A 25,860-nucleotide genomic window follows, 5' to 3' on the forward strand; every position below is an offset into this window, starting at 1 on the left:
AGCAGGCCATTGCGGTTCTCCCACCCGAGCACGGTGGAGTGGGGTTACCCGATCTACAACTCTATTTCTATGCATCACAGCTCTGTTGCCTGGTGGAATGGCACCAGCTGTAGTCTGCCAAAAACTGGCTCTTCCAGGACCAGGCAGTGGCGGGTATGCCCTTGAAAGGGATTCCCTTCCTCCCAAAGCACAACCGGCCGCCTAATCTATATGCGTCCCATATCACTGGCACGGTCATGAAAGTGTGGGATCGAGTCTCTACCAAACACGAGTTAACCTCCTTCCCCTCCCCCTGACACCACTATTTGCCAACTCCGATTTCACCCCGGGTCTCGACCCCAAGGCGATCGCGGCATGGCGGCATTCCCCCTGCAGGTCCTTAGGGCACCTTTTTAACCTTGACGGTATCCTTTCATTCCAACAAATGAGAGAGGGCTATGGCATCCCAGAGGGTGATAGGCTACCTTATATGCAGGTTCGTCATTGGGCACTTCATCCACAGGTTAAGCCAGGAGCGCAACGTCATCTCACTCTGTACCAGAAGTGGCTAGTGACGCGCACGTCTTACAAAAAATGTATTTCCGACTTGTACCAACACCTCCTTGGTACAAACTTTTACACGTACAATGCTGGCAGATGTCGGTGGGAGCGGGAAATAGGGAGAGCTCTCACACCAAAAGAATGGCGCAGCATTTACTACAGAGCTAAACACTCCGCATATCATGCGGGCCTCACTGAAACCCTGACTAAAGTGGCCACCTACTGGTACCATACACCTGAGCGCCTTCATCAATTCGACCCGCGCATTAGTGACCGCTGTTGGAGAGGGTGTGGGGAACTAGGCACACTAGAACATTTGCTGTTGAGTTGCGACCGACTGCAGGAGTACTGGAGCCCAATTCTGGATGATATAGATTCACACTTGGACACCCAACTACTCCGGTTCCAATCCTATATCCTCCTGGGGTTGCCCAACACATTGATGAATCCCTCGAAATCACGGAGAGGCCGCCTCATCGCTATAGCACTAGGGGCTGCCACACAAAACATTCTAGCACACTGGAGGACCCCACAGGCCCCCCCACATACATGCTGGCTGCATAGGTTGTGGATGGTACTCGGCATGGAGAAACTGTAGCTAGTCCTAGCAGGTAGAGGGGAGGAATTCCCAGAATTGTGGCGGCCTTTCCTGACACTACTCACTGGGGAGTTCTTTAAACTGAGTTGCCCAAGATACCTACGCCTTCTGCGTCTGGCAGACACCCCAATCCCAGAACTGCAGAAATGTGTGCTCCCGCGGAAGGCCACACTCTGCTGATTCGTCCATCTTCTCCTTTTTCCTTCTGGCGGGGTCCTCCTTTTTCTTTGTGAACAGAGGAGGTGGGGTGGGGGGGAGGGGGTTCAGTTGATCTGATTTGGGGTGTTCTACGTGACCTGCACTGCTGACCAACTTTAGCATGTACTGAACAAGACGGTCTTTATTGAGCTTGAGTATGTATCGCGATGTCTGAAGAAGAGATTGAGGTCTTTTTGTCTTGTTTTCTCTGAAATCTTAATAAAGAGATTTAAACCATAAAATGCTCAAGACCCTTAATGATGCTATTGATATCGTCTGTATGCACTTTTTATGAAATCATAGTATATATGTAGAGATGTTTTAAATGAAATGTGATTTTGTGTTTTAATTCTATGCTTTTATGGATTAATACGAATCCGAATAAATGTGTTATGGCTGACTGACTATAAGCAAAAGATACTAACTCATTTTCTAATCTAGAGTATAATGGAGGCACGCTATGAAAAATCATAATTAAAAAAAAAATCCAAATCTTCTCAGTAGCTGAGAAATTCATTTTCATTACACCATCAGGAGATTATTTAGCTTAGATAACCATTATTTTTTGTTCGCAACTATAAATGGAAATCAATAGTCTCTCAGGTCAGTGTCTCTTTCACCTGGTTCCGTTTTGTCAAGTCTGCCCGTGCAGATGCAGTGAAGTTCTTGTTTAGCACTCTTGTTCCTATTTTGATCTTAGGCGCTTCACAGTTTTCTCCACTTGACTTGTTATCAAGCTGATATCTTCAGTCAGGTTTGTCTCATGTTCTTCTGTCTCTTGATTTGCACAATAGCAACTTACACACCATGAACTGCTCTTGGGGTTTTCAGAGTTTCAATTTTTGAGATTAGATTTTCTTTTTGCTCGTTTTGTTGTTATTCTTTTTGTTATTCTTTTTGTTGCGTTTCTTGTACTTCTTGTAGTCTTTTTGTCTCTGTTCTCCTGTGCCACCACTTCTTCATCTGCAGTCTTCACTCTCTTTGTGTAAGATGTATGGATCCACTGTGACAAAACTTCACACTTCACAGCGGTATTTGCCATCAAGAGCACTTGGTAAGGCCCTTTCAATCGAGTTTTAAGGCAGTTCTTTGAGACATGGTTCAGCATGCTTCATTACAATCCAGTCCCCAGGTTCTAGGGTGTGGCACGGTTCTTCACTTGCTGAAAGGGTAGTCAAATGTACCAGGTGAGGGACAGAGAGTACCAGAGCAGCCATACTCTTGCATTAAATCAGAACTAGAACATTATCAATATTCACAAGAGCAGATGATGGAATTCCAGAAAATCTATTGGCTCTGACCATTAGTATCTCATGAAGTTACAAGACCATAGTGTTATTGGGCCTGCTCCTCATTCTCAACAATTCCAAAGGTTTGGGCATCTGTCCGTTTCGATGTCGTAGATGTGCACTTCTTTGCTACTCTTACTTTCAAGGTACCATTTGCTCTCTCCACAACTTCTGATTCTTTTGGGTGATATCTACAATGGATTTTTTGCTCAACCTTCAGTGCCGGGCAAATCATTCTCAAAATCTCATTGTTAAAATAAGTTCCCCTAACTGTTTCTAAACAACCAAACCATTTGGCACAGCAAATGTAGGGATCAACTCCCTTAACAAAAGTTTGGGTATATTGGGTATATTGATCTTGAATTTCCAGAAACCCTTAAACGTTATACATGAATTCCCCCCCAAAAGCTGTGCACAAAAATCCCAATAAATCACAATATTTTTCATCAACAGCTAAATTTAGAACAACTTTCGCAATTTGCGTAAAACAATACAGTACAGATTTCCATGCCTGCGTAACTACAAAACACAATTACCCTAACTCCACGATTGCACACACCACAGAACAATTAACTCACTCCAAACCGCATGCCATCACCCTCACAATCCACAAAACACATGCAAAACAACTCACTTCACAAAGTGCCCTATTTATACTCATGTAATGCAACTCCTGAATGCCTCAACAGGACCTGTACACAAGGATAATCTACATGATTCCAGAACGTTAATTCTAACAATTTTTGAGCTGCCTATTTTATTAAGATTTGGGATCAAATACGTCCCAATTTGCTAATAACCATCCTCTCCTACCAAAATCTGTCAGTACTTTGCATAAATAAATTACAGAAGGGCTCGATTTGCTGGACCAGGGCCATGTGAGTCCCAAAGAACAAGTGCCCAATAAAGAAAAAGGAAACATCCGTAAGAAAATATTCAAAGTCCAAATCATAAAGGTTTATTTAAAATTAAGACTCTTTATAGAAGTAAAGGGGAGGTTAGCTAATCATTTCAAATCAGCATCAATAAAGATCACAAGTCTAGAGATAAAGTCTAAGTATAGAGTCAAATAGCTGACTGCATAGAGTCTACTTTCAGAGAAATGAGCATAATGTTTTACGCTTAAAGATTCTCTAAATACAGAATTTGTGGTTCTGTGGTCCCGAATTGGGTTCGATAGCTTGGAAACCCGATTTATAAAGATTGTCGGAAATGGACGATCTTGGTGTCAGCAGACCGCAAATGACGAGTCTAACGTGTCTGAGTGTTTTCGTATGAATCGATATAGGGGAACACTCTGCATTTGAGGATTTAGTTTGAACCCTCGGGTTCCATTTTGTAATGTGGCAGCCATCTTGTATGGTTGCCCTAACATAGGCCCTATGATTGTGGTCAAACGAGTCCTTGACACGTATGCCTTAGCTGACTTTTGTTTGACCTGGCCGAACTGACTCCTCGCCTGGGGTGAATCCTGCTGAGCCAGTTCCTTGGTGAGCAGCTGCACTGATAAAGATCAAAGAACAGGACGTGGTCCGATTTTATGGCCCACCGTTCCCACTCCTCTACCTCCTTTCCATCTGTTTCTGCCTTTCCTTTACGACATATTCATCGATCTGGGTTGAAGGTTTTATGATGGGTTTGTCCGGCCAGATCGAACAGGAAACTAGCATATGTGCGATTGTTTTTGGTGGGCTGGACAACGGAAAGTGGGATTAACTTTGACTGTCGTGATTCGCTACTTTTTGAAATGCTACTTGCTCATTGGTTCGTTTTGTATGCACTGAATGTAAATTGTGATGTTGCCAGAAGCGTAATTTTCGGCATAAAAGACCCAGTTTTGTTCATTGAGATGGTGCAGTCTCTTTCGAACTACCCGTGTGTACTTCGTAGACCTCTGTCCCTGGTTGCAACCATTAAACTTTGGTCTTTGACGTCATCGAGAAGTATCCTGTGTCTCTGTTTGCCAAGACAGGGGAATCCGGGGTCTTTGGGTGTTGCCCTGACACCGCTGGGTTATTGTAGTAGTATCGGTTCCGAGAAAACCCAGTACCTCATTTGGCGCCCAACTGAGGGCGACTTCAGCGGTACCGGTCCAAGCCAGAGGTTCGTGAGGAGCTTCGTGTGAAAATACCGGAGGTTGGCCAGCCACTTCAGCGACCCCTGTATGTCGACGTGGTTCCGAAGGTCTTTGCTGCGAGGTTTCCCGCGTACCGACGGCTACGAAGGACTGCTGCCCTGACTGTCGCCTGTTTTGGAGCCTTAGACGTTTGTAGAGCGAGACGATTGACGGGTCTTCTGGTGACGCTATCGACAACTCAGTTAAGTATAAAGGGAGCGTCTCCTAGTTCTTAGTTTGTTTTGTATCCTTTAGTGGATAGCTTTGATTTGGTACCTGCAGGCCCCAAAGCCAAGGGATTCGTGTCTTCACGAGCTTATCGATTTTAGATTACTCTTGTTGTTTGAATCTAGACTAGTGAGCAAGATGCCTGGTTTTAGCAGTCTTAGGAATTTGTTTAGTTGTGGTACTATGAGGGATTCCCGGTTAGAGGATTCGTGTCCGGTTCCTCGGATCGGAACTCCTACATACGAGTTGTACGTGAAGCATGGAGTAGGTCCTATTAGTTATAATGAGATTTGGGTAAAATATAGGAAGAATGACGGTGTCCTACAGTGGCCCCGTTATGGTAGTTTTGAGACAGAAGTCTTAGATAATCTTGAAGTGAAGTTGTTTAAGAAGAAAGCCCGGCCGGCGATGTTTGACTCTTTCCGCATATGGCGCAAGGAAGCCAAATAGAAAGAAATTAAATTAGCGAAGAAGAATAGAAAGGGTATGTCAATGGTGCAAGCCGCCGTTGCGTACAGAAATGATGAAGAAGAAAGAGACAGTGAGCAGATGCTTAGAGTGAGGAAGTTAGCGGTAGACAGATGCTACCCAGTCTTGCCAGCTAAGGAACAGAAAGACGAAAAGGATCTTGTGAAAGACCCTTTGATGTCGCATTTGCTAAATTCACCACCACCTTATATGCAGAATGCTACGGCACCACCACAGCCTATTGTGGCCGTGCAAGCTCCTATTGCTTTGCCTCCACAGCCAGCTCCTCCGTTGGTTGTTGTTCCTAATGCGCAGCCTTCTCAAGGGTTGCCCACTTTGCCTCCTTCTACTACTGCTGTCTCTATGCCTGTTCCGACTACTACTACTGTTTCGTCTCCTCTTGTCCTTCCGACTGTTCCTTCTCCTAGACAGCGGATGACCCCTGCCTTTTCTAATTTCCTAACTCCTATTTTGGGACAAATGGGTATGTCCCCTATGAATGAGCGTAGACAATTGCGTAGTCAATTGCCCGATACAGATGAGCGAGTGGTTCTAGACCATATGACACGTAGATGGGTGACGTATAAGTCCCAGTATGGTCTAGAAGGTATTATGGATGTTTTCCGACAATGGGAAGCACCAAAGCAGCGTTACGTTTTTGAACTCATGTGTGCATTCCTCCATGAACAATGGATGGACGAAGTGGGTAGAGTTCCTGTAGAATTGTCCCGATTGCGTTCGGAGTTTGCCAAGGGAACGATTGTGAGTCTACCCAATGTTGAGAAAGCAGTATCAACGTTACTGTTGCTCCGTAGCGATGTTCCTACTGAACAGTTGTTTGAGCCAGATTCGTCAGTTAGGAGACATGCGCGTCAATATCCGATGCGAGAGGTTCCTCCAGTATGGAGACCTGCTGATCCTAATGCTGCTCCACCTGTTTTAGCTCACTTTCAGTGAGTGTGGGTACATGTACCATGGAAACGTGCAGAAGTTCTAGCGCTTAAGCAGACTCTACCAGATCCGCGAAAGAATCCCGCGGGGTATTATAAAGAACTTGCGCAAACTGTGAGTTTGTGTGTCATGAATTTGGCGGACATAGATATGCTGTTTGGGAATGTTGTTCCACAGTCCATTTGGAATGTCATTCGTCATACAGATCATGATCATGAATTGGGCGATTCGTGGGTGAATCTCGCTGCAGCAAATGATAGACAAGTGGGAGGTGCTAAGCCTGAAGATGTTATTACTGAACTTCCTGGTAGGATTATTACTTTCATGAAGACTTTAATGCATGAAGTCCGTGTTAATTGGGACAAATTGTCAGCCTGTAAGCAGAAGAAAGAAGAGTCTGTTTCAGACTTTTTCCTCGCATTTCGGGGAAACGTTTGTAGATCATAGTGGTCAGGATATGGCTACAGATGGTGGCCAGAGATTGTTTGTTGATAAATTTGTGCACAATCTTCTTCCTGAGTTGTGTACTAAGTTGAAGGATTCCGAGAGTTCTTGGCCTGTTTCTACTTCCGCGCAGATTCTTGCTACGGCTCAGTACTACGAGAATAGGCGTAAGGATGAGTTAGAGAAAGCGTATAAGAAGACTAAGGAATTGAAGACTAATGTTCTTCTACAACAAGCTTATCCACCTCGTGTTAGTAATCAGCGTGACTATCAGCAACCTCAACAGTATTCGAGGAACTCGCAAAGAGACGAGACTCCTCAACAACAGCGTGTTCAATATGGGCCTAATCAGTGTGCATATTGTAGAGAAGAAGGTCATTACAAGAATAGTTGTCCAGTTTTGTTGCAACGTGCAAATAGTGCTCCTGGCGTTAGAGGTAGAGGTGCTCAACAAGCGCCTAGAGGTAGAGGTCGCGGACAGAACGCGCACCCTTTGCCTCCACAAAATTCAATGAACAGTTTTGATCAACAGCAGAATTCTTCTGGTAGGTCTACACAGTACTACGTAGATGATTACTATGTTGAAGGCGATGGAGAGCAAGGTAATGATTATTAGGACAGCCATGGACAAAGAGAGGGAGTTGTTTCAGTTCCGGTAGATCAGAGTGGACCTTACGTGGAAGTGATTGCATCAGGTGTGTCAGAGCCTTTTCTGCTAGACACTGGTGCCACGAAGAGTTCTATTATGCATTCGAAACTCCCTGGCGCACCTTTGTCTGGCTTAAATAATGTTTCTATAGGTTTTTCTGGCGCCCCCGTTATGAATCCGATTTCCGTTCCATTGCCTCTTTCTGTTGGTCCTCGTAGGTTTGAAGCACCCCTTCTTTTGACAACAGGTTGTAATGAGAACTTACTAGGCCTTGACTTGTTGAAGAGATTATATGTGACTTTGTACTGTTCTCCGTCTGGAGTACATCTTACCTTAGGTGAGAATGTGATTTCTCCGATATATGTTTCGAAAGATTGTCTTCCACCTGAATTGTCTTCTCTATCAGATTCGCTGTGGGCTACGGGTCCAAATGATGTCGGCCTGTTAGACATTCCTCCATACGTTGTAACGTTGAAGGCGAATGCTCAGTTACCTCGCATTCCGCAATATTATATTTCAAGCAATGGTGAACGAGCGCTTTTAGCGATCATTTATGATCTGATTGACAAAGGCGTTATTGAAGAGACTCGAGGTAATGTGTGCAATAGTCCGGTTTTGGCCGTTCTAAAGAGAACTGATTCTTCACAGCCTCCTGTATATAGGTTTGTTATTGATCTCCGTGAAGTGAACAAGATCGCTGTTCCGCAATTCCCTGTTGTACCAGACATTACTGCGTTACTGACACTGATTCCAGCTTCTGCTACCTGGTTTTCGGTGATTGATTTGAAGAATGCTTTCTTCAGCATCCCGATTGCCATAGAGAGTAGAGATATCTTTGGATTCTCTTTAAGAGGACGAAGTTTCCGCTTTAAGCGCGCTCCTCAAGGTTATTGCGAGAGTCCATCGATTTATAGTCAAGCTCTGAAGACGCAACTTGACTTGTTGGCCTTATCCAGTATGTTGACGATTTGTTGGTCGCTGCCGATACTGAAGAGATATGTAAGGATGCCACTGTGTCCTTGTTGTCTCATTTGTCTGAATGCCAACATAAAGTTTCTCTTTCCAAACTACAATTCTGTCGCCAAGAAGTTACCTATCTAGGTCACCTCTTATCGAAGGAGGGAAGGAAACTGACCCCAGAAAGAATCCAGACCATTGCGAAAATGAGTGTCCCTACGACACAGAGAGAAGTACGTGCATTTTTGGGTATTACGTCATACTGTAGACAGTGGATCCCAAATTTTTCTCTTTTAGCGAAAACTTGATAGCTCTTACGGTTAAGGATACTCCAACTCCGATTCCTTGGACTGAGGAATGCCAAAAGAGTTTCTCTGAACTACGTAATGCGTTGTGTTCGGCTCCTGTGTTGGGTACTCTCGACTACAGTAAGCCTTTCACATTGTATGTCCATGAAAGAGAAGGATGTGCATTGTCGGTTTTGACCCAACAATTTGGCGGGAAGCAACGCCCATGTGCGTACTTTTCGTCAACTTTAGATCCTGTGGCTAGAGCGTTGCCGAGTTGCTTGAGAGCAACTGCGCAGCGGCTGTTTCGATTCGACAATGTGCTGGTTTGGTAATGGATAATACGCTAGAGTTATGGTTCCACATGCAGTGGATACCTTGTTGAACCGGACGAAGACACAGCACTTGACTAGTGCTCGGTTGTCAGGGTATGAGCTTACTTTGTTAGCAAGCCATGTGCACATTAAGAGGTGCAATACCCTAAACCCGGCTACATTGTTGCCGATTTCGCTTGAGACAGACGATGATAGCGAAGAGCAACACGATTGATAAAGATCAAAGAAACGGACGTGGTCCGATTTTATGGCCCACCCTTCCCACTCCTCTACCTCCTTTCCATCTGTTTCTGCCTTTCCTTTACGACATGTTCATCGATCTGGGTTGAAGGTTTTATGATGGGTTTGTCCGGCCTGATCGAACAGGAAACTAGCATATGTGAGATCGTTTTTGGTGGGCTGGACAACGGAAAGTGGGATTAACTTTGACTGTCGTGATTCGCTACTTTTTGAAATGCTACTTGCTCATTGGTTAGTTTTGTATGCACTGAATGTAAATTGGGATGTTGCCAGAAGCGTAATTTTCGGCATAAAAGACCGAGTTTTGTTCATTGAGATGGTGCAGTCTCTTTCGAACTACCCGTGTGCACTTCGTAGACCTCTGTCCCTGGTTGCAACCATTAAACTTTGGTCTTTGACGTCATCGAGAAGTATCCCGTGTCTCTGTTTGCCAAGACAGGGGAATCCGGGGTCTTTGGGTGTTGCCCTGACACCGCTGGGTTATTGTAGTAGTATCGGTTCCGAGAAAACCCAGTACCTTAAATTGAGTAGCAAAATGACATGGACACTGCTCGATATGAAAGCAAGGAATGGTCTGGCACGCATCCCAGTAGAGCCCCTCACTGAAATGGTGTGAAATGAAGTAATAATAACAACAACCAGTATATTTCTATAAACTCATTAGAATTTAATTTCAACATTGCTAGAGATGCCTTCAGAGTGCATAATTAATGCTAACCCTTAACGTAAAAACAAGAAAAAACCATTACATCTTCGCATATATTAAATACAATGGACTCTTCATAGTCCTCTATGGGAAGAGGAAAAGTAATTTGCTTGTTAGAAGAGTAGGTACAGTTCGAACCCAGCTTCAGAGGTAGTCACAAAATAAATGAATATTTAGTTCCAGCACCACAGTTCGCTTCCATTTCAACTATTTTATGAAAAGAAAGGCACAGTAGAAGGGAAAACATGCATCCAGATAACTCTGCATTACAATTTTAAAAGTCATAAAGACAGAACATACCGAGTAGATTTGTTTTTGCAGACAGAACATACCGAGTAGATTTGTTTTTGCAGACAGAACATACGAATTTGTTTTTGCAGACAGAACATACCGAGTAGATTTGTTTTTGCAGCCTGGTTATGCTAAGGTCAACACACAAAGTGAACATTGAAAGTTGAATTAATAAATCTGATCTCACAGGAATAGAGCTGTGGTCTTTCTACTGAAAACATGCTTTCTCCCTAATGGCCAAATAGTACATTAATGATATTTACACAGAAAGGCTGCAGGGATAACAGCCTCCCCTAAAGTCCCAATATTCATTTTACCTTTCTCCTTGTCTTGTGAATTTTCTCTCTCGTGTTCTCTTTATGTCTGTCTTCTATTTCCCTTTTCTCTCTGTCATTCCCACACCCTCCTTCACTTTACTGGCATCCCTCAGTCTCCCCAATCTTTTTTTTCACACACTCACCTTCCCTCTACTTTTCCTTCTTTTCATCTCCCACTTTCATCCTTTTCTCTTCTTTCTCTCTGGATGTAATAAGTATATATTTGTTTTTTCTCTTATTTCTAGTTCTTATAATTTAGCTGTTTCCTCATAAAACAATATTATATGTTCCACAATACAATGATGAATACAAGACATAATGAGCTACTCAGTCATTCCTGATTGAGTACAACTGGAAACCTCTGTGCTAGCCATAGTGGATGGCTTTCCATCAGTTGTTGCCCCTCCATTAGGATTAGAAACTGTGGCTTAAATGGCATCGGCAATGGCCACTTTAACCCAATGAGCTGTTTCAAAAGAGAGGGTGGAAGAGGAGGAAGGTGACGAGTGATAGAAAACAATATGTGGAGTAGCAAAAGAGAGGGAAAATAACAGATCAAAAAAGAGAAAGGAAAAACATGATGCTTGGAAGAGCAGCAAAGAGAAAAAGACAAAACAAAAAAAAGAATTAGAGCTAGAGAAGAGAGATACGGCAACATAACATTAGGAGAGAACATGGTCATGTGATGAATGAAAATGGTATAGATGTCAACCTAATTCGGTGACTGATCTCTCTTTTGAAATAACTCCAAAATGTAGGCAGTCAAGATTAAGTGCTGCCTGGAAGAAAGTCAGCTGTGTGGTCACCTACACATGTGAACATGAAAACTGCATACAAATGGTGCACCAGTGGGACTGAGCACTGGCCGCTTGACAGACTAGGCACAAAATGATCTCACTATGATGTTGGTGATTATCAGTAGCTTTGAATCAGCTAGATTTTTGAAGTCCTCCAGACATCGCTGGTAAACGTGCTGTTGTCACTGACAGGAAGCTGACATATATATTTCATGAGGACTGATTTTGTAGTGGAATATTCTCAGATGCATTATCATTTTTTTTATGTGTCAGTGAAGTCAAAGAAGTTTCCATTATTTGGCACAACCACATTTCTTAAATCTGGGTTATGGGAGGACAAGACAAAAACGGTCAGATGGTTTATTAAGTAGTTTATAGAAGAAGAACCACTGATAGGAAAAGGAGCAAAGAAAAGAACGCAAGTGTTTAGGGATGCAAAGGACTCTATATGGTCCCCCTACCTAGCCTTCTCCCCTTATATTTCATTCTCAGAGAAATTTACTGCATGAGCCACAAAGTCAATATGATTATCTTCCTACATTGGCATCGGAATTTAGCGATTTGCGGTGATTTGTTCTCCAGTCACCATGGACAACTGCAGATTAGTAACGTGTTTGCATGAATGTCTAACCGGGATTTCTGTTATGAAGTAATAAGCAAAAGTAGCGGATAGTAATCAGGTCTCTCCATGTCACAGGTGGCGTTTGGCCTGGAACTAGATGCACTGCATGATGACAGTACCCCATTTCCAAGAGCCATTACCATGGTCATGAAAGGAATGATTGAGAACCGCAATCCTATTTCGCAGGTTTGTAGCTTTTTTTTATTGTAGATTACTATTATTTTGTACAGTGGGAGAGTGCAGTTGGATCTATGAAGGAAATCACTGTGGAGGATTAAAAACAAACTGCTGTACTATCTCAGAGTTACTGAATCAAAAATGGGTAGATTTTGCCAATGGAAATACAATTGTCAACAGGAATCTCCATGTTGGAAATTCGTAATATCTCTTCAGTGTTATGATTCATAAACTACTTTTGACAGGTTGTGTACATGCTTCACGTACATGCTTTCACAAACATGAATGCGTGAATATTCCCATCATGCAATCTGTATGTATTGTAATTGTATTCATATAGCGCTTACTACCCCTAACGAGGCCTTGATGTGCTTTTCGGCCAGTAGCACACTGCTCCGGAGCCCAAAGGACTAGAGGTGAATTAGCATAGGAAAATGTAAGTTATTTTTCAGCGGTGAACATGTGAGTCTGTTAGTTTGATTGAATAGGATAAAGGAGAGATAGAGGAGGGAAGAGTCTTGATATTGTTAATTGGGAGACCTCATTAGATAAATGAGGTTTGGGATGAGTCAAAGGAGGGATGGAGCAGGAAAGAGTCTATCAATGGTTATTAGGCAGATTATAGTAGTAAAACGAGTTTTTGGGGTGAGTCAAAGGAGGGATATAGGAGGTAAGAGTCATCTAGGAAGTGTAATTGTGAAGATCATATTAGTAAAATGAGGCTTGGGGTGTGTCAAGGAGTGAAGAGTCTAGAAAGGTTTATGTAATAATTCGCCGTCAGAGACACCTCCTTCTCATTAATGTCAAAGATTGCTTTTGGAGGTATTCTCCTCCTCTCACCATCTTTAGCTACCACAGTGCTACCTTCCCATTCCATGAGTACTCAGAGTTTTCATCTTCTACAATAGCCACTTTCTTACCCACAAACTTGAACATGCGTGCAAAGTGATTCTTTTTGACACATTTGAGGCACTCCTTCCCTACAGCAAAACATAGTTTAGGATCTGCTATGTGATAAGTGGCCAACACACCTGTGGCAAGTGCTAGTTGAAACCATCCCTTGCCCAGATGCTATCCCTCTTGTGTTATTATTCTTGAAGGAACCCCTTTTAGCAGTTAGGAACTTGCTCTTTATAGTATATACTTCATCACTGTCATCATTCAACAAAGCAACATCAGTGGATTTACTGTATACATTAATGTTCTTCATTTCCCACCTACACTTTTCAGACTCCTCCACCATGTTTGCAATTGCAACAGCATCATTCAATGTGAAATGATTTGCAGCCCACAATCTCTCTTGGATTTGTTTTGCTGTTACACTGCACAGTGAGCTGATCCCTTATCATTTTTTCCGTCACTATCCCAAATTTGCACTTTGCAGAAAGCCCCCTTAACTGTGCCACAAAATCATCAATAGACTATTCAGCAAGCTGTGGTTGCATGTAAAATGTATGGCAACACCTGAACACATTTAGTTGTTTGGCAAACCTAGTAGCAAATGTAGAACAGCTTCCTTATACACAACTTCCATCTCTTCAACTTGTCCATTCATGGATGGTGTAAGATTTTTGTACAAATGTTGGCCTTCCCTGCCCAAACACCCCAATAACATCACTTTCTTCCTTACAGTAGAGAATCTGGATCCATCTAAAGCAAGTAGGTAATTCCCAAATCAATCTGTCCAGTCATACCCATTCAATAGGAGGATCACCTGGCATCATTAAAAAAAGGTGGAGGCGCAACAATAGATGTGTTAACACTCATTATTTTCTATGGATGGATAATTGTAAAAATTGACTTGTAATAACCACAGATTGGCTTGACTTGTAAGAAATAAATAATGGACTGACTTGTGAAAACCACCAGGTGGCAGCACAGAACAAGAGATATGAATACAAACAAATTCCCAAAAGTGTGCTTGTCACGGACTACAACTTGCACAGGACACAACAGGAAAAGAGTGTGTTTGTCACTGAATGCAAAATCATATGAATATGAACAAACTCCAAAAGTGTGCATATCACTGACAACAAATGGCACGGGATACGCCAGAAAGAGAGTGTGTTTATCACTTACAGTGCAGTAATTAGTTTATCGCACCAGTAGCAAGGACCGGCGGCTGAAACCATGCCTCCTCACTCAACGAGCAACTCTTGAGCACCCGGAAGGTGACTGGCCTCCGAAAGCATGACACTTAAAACAAGCATTTGCAATGCAATAGGTCTCGCATTAGAAAGTTTTGAGCTATTGGTGTTGTAAATAACAATATTTCTAACTAAGTTGTTTGTTTAAAAAATAGGAAAGTTTATAGGTTTGTCATTTAAAATGTGACACTTATAGCATTTGTAATGTACTTTCTTGTAATATAGAAACAATATATTTGGACTAGTGATGATGCTTTGGTGCTGAGTGATGTTGTGGTGAGTGGTGAGGTGGTGGTATTGAGTATTGTTGTAGTGATGTTGAGTCATGTTGTGGCAGTGCTGTGGCTGTATTGTGGTAGTACTGTGCTAGTGCTGAAGTACTGCAGTAGTGATGCGCAGTTGTGTTGTCTTGGTGCAGTGGCGGCGTTGAAGGATAATGTAGTGGTGCTGTGAGTAAGGCTGACGTAAACGTTTTTTTTTGTATTGCGAGTACAGTAAAGCGTGCATCGCCTGCTTGCTCATGAATGTTAGAGGCACATAATAGAAGCTTCACTGACACTCTGCCAAACACTGGATGAGTAATGTTGCTGTAAAAACTCTTATTTAGATTGCGATTACCGAAGTTGCCAGTGCAAATGAATAAACAACAAACAGCAGGTGTCCTGGACTCAAGTTCCAGAAGTGCTATGCAAAAGACACTGAACGGTGAACATGGAGAAAAAAACAAGTGGATAGCATGCTTGAGAATGTCACACTGAATATGAAACTTTTCATACGGTCATGGTGTACTGAATGGTGGTTTGCAAAGACCTAGCCATCTTCTCAACCAAGAACACTATCACTGAGACCTCTGGGGCTCAGTTCTGTATGATCATAGCTCAACTGTTAAACTTCAGGGATCTAAACCATAGTCCAAAAGGCGCCTAGTCATGAAGCGAGACCTTTGAACATAAGCACATGGTTATTCTCTTCCTAAAATAAAGAGGCTCAAGAGCAGCGTCTATCCTTTGACAAGATAAAGGAGAAACGGTCGGCTGAATGTGGGGTACACGGTGACAGTCCCCTGAACAGCTGAAAGTGTCAGCGAAAGACAATGCAAGGTTCGGTGACAGGGTAAATGGCAGAATGTTGGAAAATGAATATTGAAAGTTAATAGCTAGAGTCAGGATCTAATAAAGGTACACTGGGTGTCAATCTGCACACTAGAAAAACAAGCAGGCAGGAACAACCACCACAGAAGATGGACGAAGAAATTGTGAACCATGCACACCTTCTGACAAAACAGCAAGCATCCCAGGAGGGGCTCCTCTGACAGTGACCTTCCACGGTGAAATGGGTGATAATCGATGCACAAGGAGCTGGGGCGGGAGGTAGTGAACTGGACACAGAGAAACATTGTTCTTCTAGGTAACCCCAATCACTTTTACATCCTTATTTACTGCCCAATATCCTGCCAAGAACAGTGCTAGTGGATTATGGTGAGTGCCACAAAGCAGATGCTATCTCGGTACAAGAACAGTGCATCCCCAAGCGCCCTCAGATCTGCATTTTAGACCGGAGGTAGGAATGGGTGGCACAGGGAAAGTTGTCAGCAACGTTTACTTGGCGATTTTATATATTGTGCTGCTTTGCTTATGATGTTGTGCTCCTATCCCTATTTTGTGTGCAATTCTAATCATTTCATGAAGTTTGACAACAGCATTGTGTTTGCTCTTTTTCCTCCTTTACCCTCATACGTGGTCAGCAATGGTTAAAGCTCGGCAATGATAGTTTGGATACCTTGACTGGGATCAACCGGCAATCATTGACGATATGCTGGTTTACCGACCTGTCTTTAAATTTTACTGTCAATACTGCATGTCATGGGCCACAATTTTAATATCATTGTCCCCTATTTTAATGTTTTTTCATTTACTTATTGTAAATCGGCTCACTCTTTGAGATGCGTTAAAACAGACATATGTCTGGCTCAGAACTGCTGATTTGCCCATTTGAATTTTAATACATTTCTCTGCTGCCGACTTCAGCACCGCGTTTCTAATTCCAGCATTTTGACCTCTTTAGCTTTAAACAGTCCGATTATGTGTCTAGTACACATTTACAAACCATCCTTATTCAAATCAGGCGTGTTAGAAGTCACAAGTAGAGGAAGGGCTAGCCTTAGACTCAATTGCTCTCTTGGGTTTACACCCATTAAAGGGAGGTATAATCCAAATAACAGCCAAACACTGATTAGAATTCGAACATTACACCCAGGAAAAGAGCCTGCTTCATTCATTACTGGGGGGAACTAATATAGGTTGCTATACAGAAAAAGATCTTTAAGCCTTCTATAGGTACTAGAGAACCTCTGTGAGACTATGAAGAGCCACTGACTTAGACAGATGAGGTTGTGGCTATCCACCCGGGGGCTGGCACACCTTTGCTGGAAAGGGTGTTGCCACATGGTTGAAATACCACATATCTGATGCAGAAGGTCTGAGCTCAAAGGTTGTGCATGCAAGTGCTGGGGACTGAACTTATAACCAGGACACAAAGTGCAATGTTATTAATTGGGCGGAGCTATGGCTTCTAAACTCAATTCAATTACCTCTGGTAACATTTTGACATAGTTATTTTTAGCACAACAATTACTTCCAATGGCGTCCTGGCGCTGTAATGGGAGAACATAGCAGATTAAGTGGCCATGGAGAGCCATGTATTGTGCTTTTTCCTAAACAAAGTCTAACAACGAATAACAACGAATGTTCACAAGAGAAATAGGTAGCAAGTTGCACAGTTTAGCCGCCAGGTAAGAAAGAGCGGGTGCCTGTTTTGAATGTGTTCCTGGGGGTAGGGGTGTTTGACATATTTTAGAAATAGGGGAGGGAGGGTTGATTCTTGAGTGACACTGCAGGTAAGATTGGTAGCCCAGAACATAAGGGAGTGAAAGAAATGGTATGAGTCATACATTTGACAACTCAGTTGAGTGATCTTTTAGAGACATCTAGTTGAGAAATTCAATAAAGAAAGTTGAAGTAAGAACCCATAACAAAAGCATTAGAGAAGAATAAGAGCGTTCAAACTTCCAGATCAAGGAGTCGTCTGAGAAAGTTAGTTTCAACCAAAATATGTTACTGTGGTGTGGAAGCAAGTGCCAGACTTCCAGTCACTTTGAATCCACACTTGCATAACAATCACAGACATATGATTCAAGATTCTATACATCTATGGATAGTTATTTGCCATTTACCTGGTTTACTGAATTTTTAATATCTCGAGGTGGACAATGTAGCTCAACCATGTCCGGGAGATGGCTTCAGATTTGTTTACTTACATGGTGTCAGATTTAATTATTGGCTTATTTCGTTCTTAAACATTTAATTACGGAGTGAAATGGGCGCAGTTTTTGTCTAAAGATAAATGTAATTTCCTGCAACATTCGTGCGGTTTTTATTTTTCCCACTGTCAATGTCACCAACTGCCTTTCTCTCAGGTCTCAGGTCGTCTACGGTTTGCCTTTCTGAACTAAATATTTATCTGAACTGGCCTAAGCAACAACACAAACATCATTTGTCCTTAAAGAATCCTAGACGTAAAAGAGTTAATGTGTTGAATCATTTTTGTTCAAAAAAAGCATTTTAAAAACAGAGACTGGTGTCCCGATCCAAGGATGTGCAGTAAGGAGCAATCACCTTATGCGGAATTATTCGGACAATTATGCTTGCTTTCATTTAAAAAGTTGTAATTAATAACACCAACTCTAATTCAGCCCAGAGCTCCCTTATTACAAATTAGAGCGCAGCCAGGGGGTTCCCTTCCTTACACTAGGGCCCATGACGCACTGGCGACGCTACTAGCGTCACACAGCAGAGAAATGTATGTAACCAGGGACAGAAATCCATAAATTCCACACCACATGAAGCTTAATCATTGGCAGTGTCGAGTATAGCACACACCAGCTCGTGAATCACCTCTCCGAGTCTATAAACAGCACACAACACCGCCGCACAGACTCAAGAGTGGGAAGGCTAGCACCCCGTGACAATTACTCCCTCCATGTTTGTTTTTCCTATACAACACCACGCCAAAAGACCTTCTAAGCCAGCGATTGCAGTACCAAGGCTGCGCTGCACACAGATGCACAAGTCGCCTGGTTCTAAGAAAAATTATCACCGCCGACGGGCCCGGGATTCCAGAGGAAACGCTGTGCCCGCCTCCCTGCTCGGGGCCGCGCTGCCATTGGCGGACCCCTGAGGCAGGAAGCCAGGCAACGGGAGAGAAGACGTAGGCCGGGCCAGAAGAAAGAAGGAAGTCCCGCCTGCTGCTGGGCTATGATTGGCTGCCCGCCGGGATGGAGCAAAGAAGCCGAGTCCTCCCACGGCCCGGGGCTTCTGTGAGCTACGGAAAGCCCCGGGGCCGCCCCAGAGAAGAGAAATCCTGCGTAGCCGGTGAGTGGGGTCCGGTGCTGGTGTGTGTGTGTGTATGTGTACGATGGTGGCGGCGGCGGCGGGGGGAGGGGGGTCTTTGTATGTGTGCGTGAGTGTGTGTAGGTGCGCTGGTGTGTGTGTGGGGGGTCTCTGTGTGTGCGTGTAGGTGCGCTAGTGTGTGTGTAGGTGCAGGGGCGGGGGGGCTGTGCCTGTGTATGCGTGTGGCTGTGTATGCGTGTGGCTGTGATGTGCGCATGCGTGAGTGTGGGTGCGCGTGCACGCAGCTGAATCCAGATGGAGAGAAGCGCGTGGCAGTTTCTTGTCCTTCATTCCCCCGAGTCAGCTAGCTATAGTTCTCCACCTGGACCGCATCCTTCGGATGCGTGTTCCCAGGCTCGACCTAAAAAGTAAGTGAAATAGGTTTTTCTGATTCAACTAGCTGCTTTTGTCACTGCATTAAAATGACTTTCGCTGTGGCAGGCAGTGGGTGCCCTCTCCCTGCAGTAGCAGATGAGCAATTCACATTAAAGCCGGTGAGACGTAGATCTCATTGAGCGCGTCTCCTTCACAGCCTGGCAGCTCATTCCTAATGCGCCACACATTCGCTAGTGACCCTCGTATCCTTGAATGCAGGTCATAGCAATGGGAGATAATAGTTGTAGAATGAGGTTTGGGTTGAGCTAGAGAGTGGGGTTAGATGAAATATTGAGAGAGGTGAAGGCTGAGACATGTAGTGCATTGGAGGGAGTTGACGTTTTTTTTCTTTCTTTTTACATTGGGAGTAAAGTAATAAAATATATAGATACATAACCACATAGAAAGGGTATACAGGTATAAAAGAAAATAATAAAGAGACGTAAAATTGTATTGCATAAAGTTCCGTATTTGCAAGCATGGATAAATAGTTAGAAATTCAGACTTTTAGGTGGTGCTGTATGTAAAAGCTAATTTATTTGTGTATTTCTATATATTCCATTAAAAAAAAGTATTTTATGTTTTCTTCAATATTTCAGTAGTGAAACACATAACTATCCAAACAAATAACTTTATATGAAAACAGTGCAGTGACCTATATACACGTTAAGCATAAATTAATGTAAATTTGTGTATAATATATATATATATAATGTATATATATATCACATGAAGAGTCTCACGCTGTATGATCAAGACAGCATTGCTGTCGAAACACGTAACCTTTTGACAAATAAACCTGCACAGAGGGCATTTCCTGAGCCTGCATTTTACTGGGACTCTTCATGTGGTATGTTAGACTGGCTGGCTCCGCCAGCATCACGCTCCACCAGCCAACTTGCCGTGGATTCCAGAAGGATCTGTGGCTTACTTTGGATCTATCTATCTATCTATCTATCTATCTATCTATCTATCTATCTATCTATCTATCTATCTATCTATCTATCTATCTATCTATCTATCTATCTATCTATCTATCTATCTATCTATCTATCTATATAACATTACATCAATATTTCCTGCCCCGTCTGTTGCCGGAAATTCTCCGAGCCAATCCAGCCAGCGATTTTGAAACTTTTTCTATTCGCAACGGAAAAGGATAACGTGTTTTGACCTCACTGTGTCAGTATCATTTAACTCATAGTGAAACAAACAAAACTCGTTGCTACATTGTATTTCCATTGTAGCTTGTTTAATGCATTCAGCCATTATTATTGTTTATACTTTGTAATCAACATGTCAGTAATTCGTAACAACATCTCAGACTCTCAGTAGCCTAATTTTAATGTTATCATTTTAATGTTATATGTTTGGAGTATAGTGAATAGACTTCTTTTAATTTTTAATTTTAAGCTCAAAAGAGCCTTACATTGCAATTGTGTTGTCTAAAGTAGCCTATTTTCAAACATTGCAAAGCATATATCTCCTACATCAGGATTCTGACTGTATGCAAACTTTAAACAAAGTCCTCAGTTATTGCGGCTATAGTAGCATATTTTCATCCTAAGCTAATACTTAGACTCAATTCAACGTTCAAAGTCATACGTAATACATTGTGTCCACTTTCTAGATGTCCTAATCTGAAGCCATAAAATAATGTATAAAGTCAAACAATTTAACAGACATAACAATCCTTAATGAATTTTTTTTATCCATCATGCCCCAGACACTGATAAAAAAAGAATATTCAATCCATTCACACATAAAAAATCAGGAAGCCTCAACCTCTCCTCAATTATTATACTAATTAGTAAACATGCAGCTCTTCATCGATATTCATCCCAAATGGGGCTATACATCCTGCTTCCAAAATGAATATTGGTTCTAATTTTCTTACGGATGCTACCCTAACACGTTCTCTTGGGTTCTTGAGTATAATATCAATGCCAAAGATCTTTGCCGTCTTCCAGTCTCCTACATGAATCACATTAAAGTGCTTGACAGTGCTGTAACTTTGAACATTATTAGTAATGGCTCACCAATGATCCAAAAGGCATTTCTCAAGTGAAAAAATGGTCGAGCCAATATACCATTTTCCACTGGGACATGTAATACCATAAATCACAAACTATGTTTTGAATGTAATCAGTTTACTGATGTGCCATTTTTCTGTGTTCATGCTAGTGTAATTTCCTGCACATTATAACTGAATTTACATAATTTGCATTTGCTAGACCGTCTAAACCCCTTACCCTGTTGTTAGAAATGGGGTCTCTAGTTAGCAGTGATTGCACAATGTCTGAGTAGGGAGCCTCCCTCTAGTCAGGTTAAGGTAGTCACACAGCTAAGATCAACCCTGCTCACCAAAGCCTTGGAAGCTTGGCATGAGCAGTCAGGCTTATCTCAGAGGCAATGTGTAAAGCATTTGTATGGAAGTCATGGGTCGCACTCCAACTCCACCCACCAGCGGGTGAACCCCAGGAGCATCACGGTAGATGCAGTTTTATAGCGAGTGCGCTATTTTCGAAAGTTTGTGTATTCAAGCAAGTTTGCAGCACCAACTCTGGACACCGGTGTTTCGGAATTGTTGTTCCTCGTCAGCAGAGTATAGGTCGGTCAGGGGTTTGCTGTGCAGGCTGCCAAATGTTCTCAGGTTGATACCTCTCAAGGCGCGTGGGTGCGGGATCCGAGCTCGTCAGCTCATAGCTCGAGGGAGCCATTTAACTGGAAGTCATGGGTCGCACTCCAACTCCACCCACCAGCGGGTGAACCCCAGGAGCATCACTGTAGATGCAGTTTTATAGCGAGTGCGCTATTTTCGAAAGTTCGTGTATTCAAGCAAGTTTGCAGCACCAACTCTGGACACCGGTGTTTCGGAATTGTTGTTCCTCGTCAGCAGAGTGTAGGTCGGTCAGGGGTTTGCTGTGCAGGCTGCCAAATGTTCTCAGGTTGATACCTCTCAAGGCGCGTGGGTGCGGGATCCGAGCTCGTCAGCTCATAGCTCGAGGGAGCCATTTAACTGGAAGTCATGGGTCGCACTCCAACTCCACCCACCAGCGGGTGAACCCCAGGAGCATCACGGTAGATGCAGTTTTATAGCGAGTGCGCTATTTTCGAAAGTTCGTGTATTCAAGCAAGTTTGCAGCACCAACTCTGGACACCGGTGTTTCGGAATTGTTGTTCCTCGTCAGCAGAGTGTAGGTCGGTCAGGGGTTTGCTGTGCAGGCTGCCAAATGTTCTCAGGTTGATACCTCTCAAGGCGCGTGGGTGCGGGATCCGAGCTCGTCAGCTCATAGCTCGAGGGAGCCATTTAACTGGAAGTCATGGGTCGCACTCCAACTCCACCCACCAGCGGGTGAACCCCAGGAGCATCACGGTAGATGCAGTTTTATAGCGAGTGCGCTATTTTCGAAAGTTTGTGTATTCAAGCAAGTTTGCAGCACCAACTCTGGACACCGGTGTTTCGGAATTGTTGTTCCTCGTCAGCAGAGTGTAGGTCGGTCAGGGGTTTGCTGTGCAGGCTGCCAAATGTTCTCAGGTTGATACCTCTCAAGGCGCGTGGGTGCGGGATCCGAGCTCGTCAGCTCATAGCTCGAGGGAGCCATTTAACTGGAAGTCATGGGTCGCACTCCAACTCCACCCACCAGCGGGTGAACTCCAGGAGCATCACGGTAGATGCAGTTTTATAGCGAGTGCGCTATTTTCGAAAGTTCGTGTATTCAAGCAAGTTTGCAGCACCAACTCTGGACACCGGTGTTTCGGAATTGTTGTTCCTCGTCAGCAGAGTGTAGGTCGGTCAGGGGTTTGCTGTGCAGGCTGCCAAATGTTCTCAGGTTGATACCTCTCAAGGCGCGTGGGTGCGGGATCCGAGCTCGTCAGCTCATAGCTCGAGGGAGCCATTTAACTGGAAGTCATGGGTCGCACTCCAACTCCACCCACCAGCGGGTGAACCCCAGGAGCATCACGGTAGATGCAGTTTTATAGCGAGTGCGCTATTTTCGAAAGTTCGTGTATTCAAGCAAGTTTGCAGCACCAACTCTGGACACCGGTGTTTCGGAATTGTTGTTCCTCATCAGCAGAGTGTAGGTCGGTCAGGGGTTTGCTGTGCAGGCTGCCAAATGTTCTCAGGTTGATACCTATCAAGGCGCGTGGGTGCGGGATCCGAGCTCGTCAGCTCATAGCTCGAGGGAGCCATTTAACTGGAAGTCATGGGTCGCACTCCAACTCCACCCACCAGCGGGTGAACCCCAGGAGCATCACGGTAGATGCAGTTTTATAGCGAGTGCGCTATTTTCGAAAGTTCGTGTTTTCAAGCAAGTTTGCAGCACCAACTCTGGACACCGGTGTTTCGGAATTGTTGTTCCTCGTCAGCAGAGTGTAGGTCGGTCAGGGGTTTGCTGTGCAGGCTGCCAAATGTTCTCAGGTTGATACCTCTCAAGGCGCGTGGGTGCGGGATCCGAGCTCGTCAGCTCATAGCTCGAGGGAGCCATTTAACTGGAAGTCATGGGTCGCACTCCAACTCCACCCACCAGCGGGTGAACCCCAGGAGCATCACGGTAGATGCAGTTTTATAGCGAGTGCGCTATTTTCGAAAGTTCGTGTATTCAAGCAAGTTTGCAGCACCAACTCTGGACACCGGTGTTTCGGAATTGTTGTTCCTCGTCAGCAGAGTGTAGGTCGGTCAGGGGTTTGCTGTGCAGGCTGCCAAATGTTCTCAGGTTGATACCTCTCAAGGCACGTGGGTGCGGGATCCGAGCTCGTCAGCTCATAGCTCGAGGGAGCCATTTAACTGGAAGTCATGGGTCGCACTCCAACTCCACCCACCAGCGGGTGAACCCCAGGAGCATCACGGTAAATGCAGTTTTATAGCGAGTGCGCTATTTTCGAAAGTTCGTGTATTCAAGCAAGTTTGCAGCACCAACTCTGGACACCGGTGTTTCGGAATTGTTGTTCCTCGTCAGCAGAGTGTAGGTCGGTCAGGGGTTTGCTGTGCAGGCTGCCAAATGTTCTCAGGTTGATACCTCTCAAGGCGCGTGGGTGCGGGATCCGAGCTCGTCAGCTCATAGCTCGAGGGAGCCATTTAACTGGAAGTCATGGGTCGCACTCCAACTCCACCCACCAGCGGGTGAACCCCAGGAGCATCACGGTAGATGCAGTTTTATAGCGAGTGCGCTATTTTCGAAAGTTCGTGTATTCAAGCAAGTTTGCAGCACCAACTCTGGACACCAGTGTTTCGGAATTGTTGTTCCTCGTCAGCAGAGTGTAGGTCGGTCAGGGGTTTGCTGTGCAGGCTGCCAAATGTTCTCAGGTTGATACCTCTCAAGGCGCGTGGGTGCGGGATCCGAGCTCGTCAGCTCATAGCTCGAGGGAGCCATTTAACTGGAAGTCATGGGTCGCACTCCAACTCCACCCACCAGCGGGTGAACCCCAGGAGCATCACGGTAGATGCAGTTTTATAGCGAGTGCGCTATTTTCGAAAGTTTGCGTATTCAAGCAAGTTTGCAGCACCAACTCTGGACACCGGTGTTTCGGAATTGTTGTTCCTCGTCAGCAGAGTGTAGGTCGGTCAGGGGTTTGCTGTGCAGGCTGCCAAATGTTCTCAGGTTGATACCTCTCAAGGCGCGTGGGTGCGGGATCCGAGCTCGTCAGCTCATAGCTCGAGGGAGCCATTTAACTGGAAGTCATGGGTCGCACTCCAACTCCACCCACCAGCGGGTGAACCCCAGGAGCATCACGGTAGATGCAGTTTTATAGCGAGTGCGCTATTTTCGAAAGTTCGTGTATTCAAGCAAGTTTGCAGCACCAACTCTGGACACCGGTGTTTCGGAATTGTTGTTCCTCGTCAGCAGAGTGTAGGTCGGTCAGGGGTTTGCTGTGCAGGCTGCCAAATGTTCTCAGGTTGATACCTCTCAAGGCGCGTGGGTGCGGGATCCGAGCTCGTCAGCTCATAGCTCGAGGGAGCCATTTAACTGGAAGTCATGGGTCGCACTCCAACTCCACCCACCAGCGGGTGAACCCCAGGAGCATCACGGTAGATGCAGTTTTATAGCGAGTGCGCTATTTTCGAAAGTTCGTCTATTCAAGCAAGTTTGCAGCACCAACTCTGGACACCGGTGTTTCGGAATTGTTGTTCCTCGTCAGCAGAGTGTAGGTCGGTCAGGGGTTTGCTGTGCAGGCTGCCAAATGTTCTCAGGTTGATACCTCTCAAGGCGCGTGGGTGCGGGATCCGAGCTCGTCAGCTCATAGCTCGAGGGAGCCATTTAACTGGAAGTCATGGGTCGCACTCCAACTCCACCCACCAGCGGGTGAACCCCAGGAGCATCACGGTAGATGCAGTTTTATAGCGAGTGCGCTATTTTCGAAAGTTCGTGTATTCAAGCAAGTTTGCAGCACCAACTCTGGACACCGGTGTTTCGGAATTGTTGTTCCTCGTCAGCAGAGTGTAGGTCGGTCAGGGGTTTGCTGTGCAGGCTGCCAAATGTTCTCAGGTTGATACCTCTCAAGGCGCGTGGGTGCGGGATCCGAGCTCGTCAGCTCATAGCTCGAGGGAGCCATTTAACTGGAAGTCATGGGTCGCACTCCAACTCCACCCACCAGCGGGTGAACCCCAGGAGCATCACGGTAGATGCAGTTTTATAGCGAGTGCGCTATTTTCGAAAGTTCGTGTATTCAAGCAAGTT

At 44.4% G+C, this 25,860-nt stretch overlaps 1 protein-coding gene across 1 annotated transcript in view; it reads left to right on the forward strand.

Annotated features, from left to right (window-relative positions):
* The window catches only part of LOC147690175 (cholesterol 24-hydroxylase-like), a 471,985-nt gene that overhangs the window by 197,607 nt on the left and 248,518 nt on the right, over positions 1 to 25,860 (forward strand). Inside the window, exon 7 of the mRNA XM_086936649.1 lies at positions 12,109 to 12,219. Coding sequence (XP_086792775.1) covers positions 12,109 to 12,219 — 111 coding nt within the window. The remainder of the gene's footprint in view (positions 1 to 12,108; positions 12,220 to 25,860) is intronic.

Source organism: Lissotriton vulgaris, chromosome 9 (assembly GCF_964263255.1).
Source record: "Lissotriton vulgaris chromosome 9, aLisVul1.2, whole genome shotgun sequence".
Taxonomy (NCBI): Eukaryota; Metazoa; Chordata; class Amphibia; order Caudata; family Salamandridae; genus Lissotriton; species Lissotriton vulgaris.